We start from the raw sequence: 12,360 nt of genomic DNA, 5'->3' as shown, positions 1-12,360 counted from the left end.
TCTGGGCTCTGTGGGATATATCGATCTCTTCTCGAAGAAATTTATCATATTTTTCAATGCTATCGATCCAGCGTCTTCAGCAGAACCAAGATTTCGTCGCATACCTTCTATCTTCAATGATGAGACCAAATTGTCCACGGACCCAAAGCATTCTTCCTACATGTGGGACTATAAATATAACAAGATTGGAGTTCGGACTGAAGGAAGATTGTTCTTTTTTTTTTTTTTCCTTTTTGTGAATGTCTGTGTCACTGTTCAACATACACAAGAAGCTCTATCTCGGGCTCGGGCGTGCTATTTGCCGGAAACTTGTAGGAGACAAGAGTTGGTTGTACGAGCACCGACAGGCAATTACGGATGTGTTCGGAGATCATCACTCCCATATCCGAATTCATGCTAGGTATACGAACTGATGGTTATATCTTTGTTTGTCTTTATTGGGCGCACTTGCGATGACAGTTTTCTAGACACTCTTCTTTACATCAACAATAACACTTGGACAGTTCCACCTTGAAGTCGACCTGTAAACCCTTGAGGGAAGATCCACTGGCGGCCTCCTCGGTGTCATATTTGGGGTCCCATGGGACTACCCCCGCTGGGGAAGTCACCAATAACTGTAGAGATGCCGTTGCCATTTTGTCTCGTAATTTGGGACTGTATTTTCTGGCCGAGAAAGTAGATCTATCCGTGAGTGAGTGTTCCTTGGTATATTCTTACTTCTGTACCTCAACCTCCGGCGGTAGTAATTGCTTTACCTATTGTGCACGGGGAAGTCTGGCTGGCAACTTCTCGAGAAGCAAAATGATCTTGCAGATTTCTTATACGCCGCTCATCGAAGATGCACGTATGTGTTGCCAGTCCTCGTTGTCTGCTTGTAATTTTTGTAGCCGTACGCTTCCAACTTAATAGCAGTAGTAGACTTTTCTAATACAGAACTGGCCGTTTCGCAGTTATTTCTATACGACACATTACGTTTACGGCACTGTGTTGTCTCAATGCCAACTCATTCATGTACGCCTTATGAACGCGCCTCGCGAATCGCGACGGCGCCACATAGGCGGCCACGTGACAATCGCATCGCAACCTGAACGTGAGTCGGAGGACGATCGAAAGTTCTTGCATTGCGCTTCCACACCGTTTTTCCCCGTCTCGCAGCGCGACACCGTACAGTTGGAGCAGTTTCTTTCTCGATTCTTACCGTATTGCTCTGCCCAATCGCTTGTATTCTATTTACAGACACAGACGTTTGCCGACACCCGGATTTCTCACTGTCAAAGTGAAGGGTTTCGCAGGCTTTCTTTGCACCCACCTTGATCCTTGGCGGGTCTGTCTCGTCTTGAGCACTTGATTATCCATCGACTTTTCCATCACGGTAGAGCAACCCAAGCGCCTTCTTGACGAGGTATCCGGCTAATGGATACCGCCGCCACGCAGCCAGTGGTGCGCAAAAAGGATACTTGCCCACAGTTACTGAGGTTAAACGGCTCGGTAAGATTACCCTTGACCGAGGCCAGTGGAAGCATCCTCGTCATTACGAGTTGTATGCTACTACCGACTCGGACAATACCTTTCATCATCTGCATCATTCCCTCGCTCCCTCGCTGAATGAGCCCGAAGGTTCAAATGTTCGCCTCGAGACTTCGATGTTGCCCAGTAAGGAAAGCTTTCGGATCCATTCTAATTTTGACATATTGTTGTCCGACTCGGGAGACTGAGTTATTTTAGTCTCGTGAACGGGGCACATGTGAACATCAACTACGCCATCTTGAAGATAAAAGCATCTTAGCTCAAAGTACACCAAGACACCACCACTCAACTTTTCATTCATCTTCAACAGCCTCAATTGCTATGACAGACACCGTTCTCATCGTTCGTTTCTTCTTTTCCTCGTGGTTGTGCACCGATGGCTGATGCGCTTCCAGGTTGGCGCAGGTCCCTCAGGTCTCGTCCTTGCTCTTTCTCTGATAAAGAATGGCGTACCCGTACGAATTATCGACAAGGAACGTTCAAATTACAAAGTCGGTCAGAAAGGCTCCGGCATCCACGTATGTCGCGCGCAGTTTTCTATGCTCCAAGAAGATTAATTAAACCCATTTTTTTTTTCTTTACTAGCCACGGACCATGGAACTATACAAACTCCTAGGCGTTCTCCCCGATATCCTAGAGGAGTCCGGGAAGTCGCATCCTCTCATAATGTACGAGCCAGATGGTGTCAGCATCAAAGTGCGAATGCCAATGTCCGAGGAGTTGGAGAGCACTCCTGATCGTCCCATCGTCAGTGTTCTGTAAATATCATGTCAACGACTTGATCTCATCATGCATTATTAGGTTAACCCTATTCTCATCGGCCAGGACGCACACGAACAAGTGCTGCGTAACTATCTTGCGAAGTTCGGCTGCGTAGTGGAAACCGGGACGGAACTGGTGTCGTTCGAACAAGGCCCTGACCGTGTCACTACCCATCTCTTGAAATGGAATGACGCCAATGAGCGGGTTCCGGAGACTGTGGAGGTCGCTTGGCTCGTTGGCACAGACGGCGGGCGGAGTACCGTGCGTAAACAGTTGGGGCTCACGTTTATGGGAGAGACAAAGTCTGCGGAGCGATGGGTTGTGGGTGATGTTCAAGTCATCAACTCACCATTAGACCAATCTGTAAGCTGCTTCTTATTTCATACATCCATTTGACGAACCATGTGCAGTACTGGCATGTATGGGGAGATGCTTCTAGCCGAACGTAAGATGCAATACGAGTCCCTCTACCCAAAGTTTTCCCACTCAATGTACTCCCAACAGGGTATCTCTTCGGCCGTACTTGAAGCCAGGGGACGATAGATACTATGTCATCGCCGCAGGCCCCGACCTCAATCGCGAAAATATGGCGTCTGGCCGTGAAGGCTTTATCCAAGAGTTCCGCCAAGTCACCAAACGTAACGATATCAACTTTGGCAAGATGATCTTCCTTTCCCAGTTCCAGTAAGTTTTCATTCAAATTGATCTTGGGGATATTTTCCGATCTCATATTTATTTTTTAGAGTTAACATTCGGATGGTGAACAAATTCGGAGTGGGAAGGGTGTTTGTTGCTGGAGGTGTGTTCTTGCTTCATCGTAATTTCTGCGTCTTGGCCGCCCCTGATCTGATGTATCTTAGATGCCGCGCATGTACATAGTCCTACCGGCGGCCAGGTTCGTACTATCTTTTATTGCATCCGAAGATCTTAACAAATAAACACATCGATCAGGGTATCAATACCGGAGTACTAGACGCAGTGAGTAAAAAAAAACCATCCCAATGAAACACCCACACAACGTTTCTCACTAAAAAAACGCCACCAGCACAACCTCGCATGGAAACTCGCCCTCGTACACAAACGCCTCGCCCCACCCTCTCTCCTCGAGACGTACAACGCCGAACGCCTCCCCGTCGTCGCCGCGATGCTCGAATGCACCACCGAGCTCTTCAACAAGACCTTCAAACGCGCCGAGGACAACCACACGGGGTGGTTCCGGGGGTACATCCTGCGCCAGTTTGGCGTCACGTATCGCGGGAGCCCGATCGTCGTCGATGAGACGAACCCGGGCGACGAGGCGGTGGATCCCTATAGGTCGGGCCTCGACGGCCGCGTGCAGGGCGGGGACCGGGCCCCCGAGGCCCCGGGGCTGGTGCGTGCCGACGGCGAAGGCGGGGGTAAGGTTGCGCTGTTTGACAGCTTTGGGCCTGCACACCATACGGTGCTTGTGTTTTCGGATGATGTGAAGATGCGCGTGGAGGTTCTGGACGCGCTGAGATCGTATCCCTCGGCCCTGGTGAAGCCTATCGTCGTTCTGCCGAGAAACTCTGCTGTTAGAGCGGAGGGTGGTGCTGGTGGTATGTTGCGGGACGAGGAGGGGTATGCTTTCAAGCACTATAATGTCGAGGAGGGCACGAGTCTTGTGGTGGTGGTGCGGCCTGATGGGGTGGTTGGGGCGCGTTTGCATTCTGCGGAGGGACTGAAACTCTACTTCCGGCCTATCTTGTTGTAGGTGCTAAGTAGGCTAACAAATACGTCCTGACATTTTCTGTATCATTTATTCCAAATATTATCTCCATTGCATTTACAGTCACCAATTGTCATAAGAAAAAAGAACTTGTGCATCTTCGACGTGAAAGTGTGATATTCTTATACTTAGAAATACACAATCCCAGGGAACGGATTACGGATTATATGTTATTGCTATGTACTAAAATGCAATTGCGACGTGTGTGTGTAAGTGTGAGTGTGGATGAGGGGGGGTATATGGTTAAGTAGTGATAAAAAGCGAACGGCAAGAAAACAAGAAAAATATCATTCATATTGAATCCTCTTCACCTCTATCTATCCTCCTCGGCAGAATAGGCCTTGAATAATCCATATGGTCCCTGAAACTTGTGACACTCTCCGATTGTTCAAGGCCGACTGATGGGTGAAGCAGACCTTCACGGGCGCGCGTCTCAAACGAAGGAACCTGCATCGGTGGGGGAGGCCACGACGACGAACTTTGAACAGCGTAGGCAGAAGCAGGGGGTGCAAAGGGAAGCGGTGGCGGCGGATTGAGTAAAGAACTGGGATAAGCCGAGGACGCTGAAGAAATTGGGGAAGTCGGGAGTAACTGTATTGCAGAAGGTATCCTTGGAACTGGGGGGATGACGAGATCTGATACTTGGAGAGGCCTCCTTGCATGCAATCGACCGAGAGATTCTTCCTCCTCAGATGGTGCTTCTTCTGCCCGCATGTGCTTTCCTACTGAAGACGACCTCGATCGCGAGAGGAGAGCATAGCTCGAAGACTCATGGGACGAGTGGCCATGGGACGAGGTTGCCATCCCTTCCGACGAGGGCGGTCCCATCTCTCGCGGATCAATGTAGGGGATTTGGCCAGAAGACATCCGATGTCCAACCGTGCTCGTTGCCGTAACAGTGGCACCAATGCTGCTACCGTCGTCACCCTCAAGCGGGGGACGCCATGACGGCATGAACTGTGGTTGCTTGGTCCACGGCTCTGAAGCTGACCGTCGGTATTTCCGGCACGCGAAGAATGCTCCGATGGCTATGAGCATCACGACGACTGCTACAGCGACAGCAATACCAATAATAGCTCCCGTATTGCGCGAGAGGCTATTTCCTTCATCCGGGGTGTTGGTACTGAGTAAACCCGTAGAAGTGATGGTAGTAGTCGAGGCAAAGAACTGCGACGACCGAGCACTAGTGGAAGAACCGGAAACTCGTGTAACAGTCTCTGGTTCGGCAACCCAGGACGTGCTGACAACCGTATACCATGATGTCGCCGGCATCGGCCAGTAGGTCGACGGTGATGCCCATGAATACGAAGTCGGCGACGAAGGAAAGATAAACGAGCTTGACGTTGGCGAAGGCGCACTGACAGCAGACGAAGAGGAGGTGGAGAATGGGGACTCGGACTCGGTAGAAGTTGCATAAGAGGACGTTGAAGAAGCCGGCTCGGACGTTGTGGAAAGCATCGTTGACGACAACCTGTTTAAAGGTAAGTACAAGCGAGTAAATGCAATAAATCGCGTACGAAGCATTGGACGTTGACAGGAACGACTCGGATGAAGTGCTGTTCGAATTACTCGCCGTAGCCGTTGACGACGTCGTCCACGATGAAGTCGTCGTCATCGACGTCACACTGCTCGAGGCATCAGCCGTTGTCGACGTCGGCAATATGGTAATGCTGGTCCATGTGGATTCACTGCATACAAGTCAGTACACAGTGTGATAATATGCCAAATCGGCGTACTTTGTCGACGTCGTCTCCTGCCGCCCGAGCATGTTGCATTGCTGCCAAGGCGGACTTGAAAGCTGTGGACGTTGCTTCATCATGCGATACGGCATCCTTGTGGCCAAGGCAGTCTCCGTGAAAGACGAAAGATGAGCTCCTTTAGCCACTGCGATGGGAGTAGCAACAATTGTTACGTCCAGGGGCATGTATGTAGTGCTACACCGCCGAGGTCAATATATAGTCATAAGATAGGGGGAGAAAGCAATGTACTCTGTGTCCATTGCTTGTTGCTTGGCTTGCTGTCTCCGTAGTCTGAGTCTCGAGTGAGTTGTCTTGGGGGGTGAGTCCTGGTTCTGTGAGACAGGAGGACGACTCCACGACACATTTTCCATCAAGGTCTCGAACCAAACAGATACAGGAGTGATTGTCGTAAAGAAAAGCGAAAGAAACAGAAAAAGTAGAGACAGTAGGACAGAGCAATTCAATTGCTCTATCGTTTTCAAGGAAAGAATGAAGGGAAATAAGGGCTCGGACCCTGCCCGTCGAATTTAATAGGCGATGGCAGCAAGCATGGTGGACGTCACTGGCAACGCCGTAATAGCAGGTACCCCGATGTTTCTGCGCTCCTTTTTCGGCCAGATCACCGAAAATTGTCCATCCAAATTGGGTTAAAATCCTCTTTCTCCCACTGCAACAGCCCAGAATATGTAAGAAGTTCATGATTTATTGAAACTGTCTATATTCCGGAAAGATAAGACAATGAATGGAAGGGTTCCGACACCGGAATTTCGGAGCTCGGCGGGATTAGATAGGCCGCCTTGGTGCGCCTCCATGCGCCTTTACTGCGTGCCGTCCGGCCCCCGTCTCTCCGAAACATCCGCAGGAAAGAGAGTTTCAGAGCTGCTACTGAGAAAGTAAAAAGGCTTCTCTGTCCCCAGAAGATTCCCTTGCTCGCTAACGCGAAGCGAGTCAATGTGCGGTACTGTCGGCCTCGAGGCATTAATTTGGTGGGAGACTGATATGGACTGCACACGGTAACGTTGCCTGTCGAGCGTAATGGCAACATTTTTCTGAGACGTATTAACTTATCCATAAAGCAAGTGTGCCTGCCAAAATTTGGGTGTTGGCACCGTAGTAGACCTTTCAGACAAAGTGAGACCCACACATCCATGTTAGTTTCCATTAGCCGGAGGCCCTGCAGAGAACAGTCGCACAAAGATCTCAGTTCAGTCTCGTCTCTCAGTACAAGACATAGTCTGGGAGCACCCGTATCAGGTTTCACCCACGTCAAGCGTGGAGCTAAACGCCGAGAGAGAATTCGAAGCAACTTTGACTTATAATTAGTGACCACTTGCACCTGGAAAATAAATATTAAGAGTCATGAGTGCGGAGTTTAGCAGGGTACGTGAACGATGAGTCGTATGTCAAGACACACGGTTAAATGACGGAAATCGACAATGATGTTTACGAAATATTAAAGCGGCCAGAAAGGCGCCACGCCGAATGATGCCCATGGGCATTGGATTAGAGCCGCAGTATGCTCGTCGTCAAAGGACAATAGTTCTATCGCACACGAACGCGGCTTCAGCATTATGTCTGACCGATCGATAAAACATGCATCTTTAGTAAGAGGTCAGTTGGACCAACGATAGAGTTGGTTTTCAGAAGGCAACGGGCATCCATAGAGCAAGGAATTCTCGTTCGTGACCAGACTTTAGTAAACTACTGGGAGGCCAAGCCAAAACGAACGTCACCGATTCCTAAGGGTTTAATGCCCAAACGGCCGGCCTTCTGAATCTGAATCGAAAGCACTTCGACCGCGATATGTGCCCAGCTTGCGACCCCAAGGACCTATATAGAGTATGTATGTCCCAGTTGCTAAGGTAGAAAGCAGATCTGTCAAGAGAATCGTTAGTATAAGTCGAATCAATCAAAAGTAATAAAACTGAGTTAAAAGATGATGAGATCCAGGTCCCAGAGATGAAAGAACCATAGATTCATTCATCTGCGATACGGAATCGCTGTTGATGGTCATCAGACAGGACACAGCATGTAGATGGGGGCAGCTAAAGGCAAGGGGTGCTGTTGTCGAAGTCTTTACTGGCGAAACGTATGTCGGATACTGCCTTGGCGCGAAGAGAACTCAGTTATTTCAACTCTTCAGGCTCTGAATTAGTGCCATAACGAGGACATGGGGATGGTGAGAGCCCGCCTTCCATAGCAAGGAAGACGCCTCGAAGTTTTGGGAGATAGAACTTGGATAGAACGAACTTGCCGTCATGTCGGCGTTCGCACCGGCCGAACCCCAATTGCACCAGTCTCCTATGTTATAAGGAAGGAGTGAAATGATTGATACCACTCACTAAGGCCGCTCAATGTCGAGGTATATTATTGCTTCTCCCGGATATGCCTGAAAACTAGAAGTGATTCCACGATCACGTGGTATCGATCTTTGCGCCACGAGTTTGAAATCATACGGAGCCGAAACTGCGTTTTCCTGATTTGATTTGACACTAGTAGTAGCTTAGGTTTCTTGATAAAGGGATCTTCATCTTCAAATAACTAACTTCTTTTTCTCTTCCCTATATCTATGGCTATTGTCAATGACGCTGGCATAATGTGGACCGGCAGTCATCAATCGAAAATGTGTGCCACTGACTATCATATCATCTCTTTGAGCCATTGCCCACGTCGACAGACTTGATTCCTTTTGATCCATACTTGGCTAGACACGAGTTCCTTACAGGACACAGAAATTTTTTTTTTTACATTTTATCCATCTGCGACGCATTCCAACGTACTCAGGTCTGTCTCCAAACCGCCCTGCATTCCTATGCTCCAATAAGCGTGAGCAACGAACGGCATCGGTTCTACCGGATTACCCAGCATGTCCTCCCTGGTCGTCGACTCAACCGTTCCTCTGCTTCCAATTATGACAGCCACAATGATGGCTCTCAGAGGCTTACGGAGACTGCAGTGAACTTCCTTGCCAATTGCCACATCAACACCATCATCAGTTTTAACCAGTATCCATACATCCATAACGAGATAGTCCTGCTGGCCAAAGCTAACGTCACCTACCACCACTTTTCCCTCCAGGACCATCAATCTCCCACTATTTATCAGGCCATTGATTTCCATAGGTTCATGCCCAATGCATCCACGCCTGTGCATTGTGGATATAGTTATGGAAGGACGGGCACCGGCATAACAGCTCTTCAGTTATTTGCTACATGGGGCGTCCAACCCGTGGAGACTCACTGGATGTCTATCAATCACGTTGAGGAACGAAGTCAGATATTGGTGCTCAGGCAGCTTCACGACCGGTACCGGGGAAAGGGCGACCGTGGCCAATACGGAGATAGCGATTATAAGGACGAGCTCTGATACTACCACGGATGGTGAGTCTTTGAAAATATATATCAACGTCATTAGAATTCTGACGTGCCCCAGAAATTGAATGTGCATATCCGTCAACCCATCCCAAACCTTTGAACTTGAAGCTACCTATTCATTGATGTCGTTTTCGGATGTTCAAGCATCAAGCTACTTCTCCTTTTCCGTGTTCAGTCTGCCTATCGCTATACCATTTTCTCGTTTATTTTATCTGCCATCTAACACAGTGTTTGGAAGCACTGTGGTGGTGTGGAGTTATATGCTTGTCGTCATGAAGTGGTGATGGATTTCTGTTTTTTTTAAAGAATCAGATGTTATTGAAGCATCGAGTTTCAGTTATTCAAGACTTCTCCTCCTATCACTTTTTCCTGCCACTACTCAGTTTTTTTTCGCTCGTCTTGATTTGATCCTTCTCAAACTTGATCACTATGCTTACCGCTCCGATTTATATTTGAACTGTAGTCACTCATCCTCAGTCTTACTTTGTTTACATACCTTCGTCAGGTGATATCAGGCATCGAACAACCAATATTTGTGTTTGCTCTACTACGTGAGGCAGGCTTACAGCGTTAGATGAAGACATCCTGTTGGTTTCAACTTGGCGGGTAGAATGGTCATGGATAACTTGAAGACCCCAGACGTTGTCGGTATTTCCTTTTGTCTATCTATATCTGACATTCACAACAGATCTCTAGAGGATGCAGGAACGGCAGAATAGATTCCATTATTAAACCCCGGACCAAAACGTTTCTTTCTTTCATCCATTTGACAATACTATTTTTGGTCATAAAAATCATACAAGGTGGTGTTGCCACATTTTCGTGCAAGCCTTGTATTGTCCAACTCCACCGATATGACAGACGAGTTGCCGTTCTTCAAAGTTCAGTCTTTTCACTGGCATGTCCTGCTCGGCGGGTGGTTTCAAAATCATCTTGACGGTGGACTAATGATATCTAATTAATCATAGAGTGCTGGATCGGCGATGCTACGCTCAGGTGCTAGTCAAGGCTATTCCAGGAAGGACGATGATCATTCCAAGAAATCCAGCACCAGGTGTGGACATTTTCACTGCGAGGATTTTGATGGCCATACCGACCACTTGAACTTTACATGGGTTATTACTTTGTGCCAAGCCCCAAGATCTTGTATGTACGTTTGGGCATAGACTTCTCCTGCTCATTCGGTATGATTAACCGTTAAATAAAAGTTGATCTTTATTCTTTGGTCGAAAGAGAAGCTTCGCATATATTTTTGGTGGCCATTTCTTGACTTGTGTGGAGTCGGGTTTACTCAAGTCTCATTGTTCTTCGTCAAAACGGTAAGGAATGTTAAATAAATATAATGGTAGACATACATAGATTCGCAAGCCAGTGCAATTTCCTATATAGTATAAGAGCTATCGATCTAATAATAGATTCGACTGGATGGTATATGGTGAGGTAGGGCAATGTCCTTGTAAATCAGCATCACCGTCCCTTCTCAAGCCCATTGCCAATCGACTCCGGTGAGACGCCCAACGTCGGTACTAGCAAGTTTCGAGAATGCAGTGGGAGTAAAGTCCAGATCATATTTCCCAGCACATCCCATGCATTTGTCCGTGACGGTAACGGTGACCGACTTTCCTCCGTCTACAAAAAACCGATCCATTGAGATTGAGGCATGCCAGTTAGCAGGAAAGAAATACGTACAGGTCGCAACCAATTCCTTACCGCAAATCGGGTTCCTAGTACACAGCGGCGTGAGTTGACAGAGATCAAACGAGTTAGGAATTAGATTCGTACAGGTTGGGATTCGCGGTAGCACCACTTGTTTGCGGTATCAGCCATAGCAAGGAAAGGTGTTGGAGGGGAAGACGTACGGATACGAGTCGTACAGCAGGTACGAGACCGCTACAATCATGTCCGTGGCAACGTTGGTTATACCACAAGATCCTAGTCCCGGCTCGTACCAGGTACCTAAGTAAGTCGATAGGTGAGTGACGATACCCAGGAAAAGGTGCCAAGCCTCCCACCTTCTCCAACATTGGCCCTGGGGACCAAAGGAAGGGCAGCAGAGAGAAGCGCAGTAACAGAAAAGAAGGTGAGGATTCTCGCGAAGAACATCATGGTATGAGTGAAGTGAGGTGGTATAAATGTAAGGAATGAAAGTGGAGAAGGGAGCGTCTGTGGGATGTGTTTGCTGTCATCATGCAAGAAATGGTCACATTTATACGCTCGCAAAAGGCGCCTGTGTATGAGACCACCTTGTACTACTTTGCACGGAAACATGATCCATAATCACGAGAGTCGGTGGGGCGCATGGTCCATCAATAGTGGAAACAGATGTATTGTTGAGATGACGAGCTGAGAAGGAGGTAGGGCACCTCTTATTCTCCGGGAATTATTGTGCGTCAATGCCGCAACAGAGGTCCGCGGCAGCGGACAAACCAAATTTTACCTCCTTTGGTACAGGGACGTCTCGTTTTCATTCCTCGAGCGGTGGTAGGCATCTGAAACGGACCCTTCCATTGCATGGCAACGGCCTGAGAGTAAGGAGTGGATCATCAAAACTTGGGAAAACGTTGAAACTATGCCTCGGGAGCCGCCGCGCCACCCCAAGTCCTCTACTTGCAGGAGGTAAACATCTACCTTTCGATCCTACCAAGGGTATGAACAACATCTTTGCCCCAAGGCCCAGAATCTTTTCTCAAAACCGAAATGACGGATGTAAGCATACAGGCTATTACTATGGAATCGGGGATGAAACAATGATGGTCTCTCGGTCTGTTCTGCAGATTCGACCACCCCTTGTCCAGGAATTGTATGATTCAGTACTTGCAAAGTACCGAGTACGGATATGAAGTATGCTGACTACGGCCGAAACGGTGCTGTCAATTCGAAGAGAGTGAGAAAGCGGATGACCTGGACTAACATCGGGTGACAGTCTTTTACGACCATGGCAATAGTAAATTCGAATGACAGCTTTGAGCACTTTAGAGACGTAGATGGGGTTCTTCACAGTGACAGAACTCATCCCAACGTGGACCAAAGGTGGCGAGTTGGGTGAAAATCCATTGGTGTTGTCGTTTCAAGGGGCTTGTAGGCCGCAAGATAAACCGAAACTCCCGGGCAGTCTCAAAATCATGTTGTGGCAAATGCGAGAAGGACACTATAGACCGATGGAGGAAGACTCGGAGATCTATGGGGAATGCTAACCTTTTCGTCCCGCTTG

At 48.3% G+C, this 12,360-nt stretch overlaps 4 protein-coding genes across 4 annotated transcripts; 2 read left to right on the top strand and 2 right to left on the bottom strand.

Moving 5' to 3' along the window:
- Window positions 1–1,910: 1,910 nt before the first annotated feature.
- Window positions 1,911–4,021, top strand: BT62DRAFT_895211 (uncharacterized protein; the record flags this gene model as incomplete). Its single annotated transcript, XM_043183209.1, has 9 exons — window positions 1,911–2,045; window positions 2,113–2,274; window positions 2,329–2,652; window positions 2,700–2,734; window positions 2,794–2,973; window positions 3,033–3,088; window positions 3,150–3,184; window positions 3,241–3,267; window positions 3,335–4,021. 9 exons carry the CDS (start codon window positions 1,911–1,913, stop codon window positions 4,019–4,021), a joined length of 1,641 nt encoding a protein of 546 aa, XP_043039661.1.
- A 61-nt stretch (window positions 4,022–4,082) lies between these two features.
- On the bottom strand, window positions 4,083–6,358 carry BT62DRAFT_932525 (uncharacterized protein). Its single transcript, XM_043186370.1, has 3 exons — window positions 5,773–6,358; window positions 5,554–5,724; window positions 4,083–5,507 (listed from the first exon to the last, which is right to left on the bottom strand). Exons 1-3 carry the CDS (start codon window positions 5,958–5,960, stop codon window positions 4,328–4,330), a joined length of 1,539 nt encoding a protein of 512 aa, XP_043039660.1. The 5' UTR covers window positions 5,961–6,358; the 3' UTR covers window positions 4,083–4,327.
- A 2,276-nt stretch (window positions 6,359–8,634) lies between these two features.
- Window positions 8,635–9,141, top strand: BT62DRAFT_895233 (uncharacterized protein; the record flags this gene model as incomplete). The annotated part of the gene is made up of 1 exon (XM_043183210.1): window positions 8,635–9,141. A coding segment is annotated over one exon (507 nt), but the record flags the coding sequence as incomplete, so codon positions are not given.
- A 1,488-nt stretch (window positions 9,142–10,629) lies between these two features.
- Window positions 10,630–11,252, bottom strand: BT62DRAFT_1006376 (uncharacterized protein; the record flags this gene model as incomplete). Its single annotated transcript, XM_043177244.1, has 5 exons — window positions 10,630–10,778; window positions 10,839–10,873; window positions 10,932–10,955; window positions 11,009–11,105; window positions 11,162–11,252. The coding sequence occupies 5 exons, from the start codon at window positions 11,250–11,252 to the stop codon at window positions 10,630–10,632; spliced, it is 396 nt and encodes a 131-aa protein (XP_043039658.1).
- Window positions 11,253–12,360: the final 1,108 nt, after the last annotated feature.

The sequence above is a fragment of the Guyanagaster necrorhizus genome, assembly GCF_019112545.1.
Source record: "Guyanagaster necrorhizus MCA 3950 unplaced genomic scaffold BT62scaffold_13, whole genome shotgun sequence".
NCBI classification, from domain to species: domain Eukaryota; kingdom Fungi; phylum Basidiomycota; class Agaricomycetes; order Agaricales; family Physalacriaceae; genus Guyanagaster; species Guyanagaster necrorhizus.
Note: the sequence above shows the minus strand (reverse complement) of the source record. Positions and strands in the feature narration are given on the sequence as shown.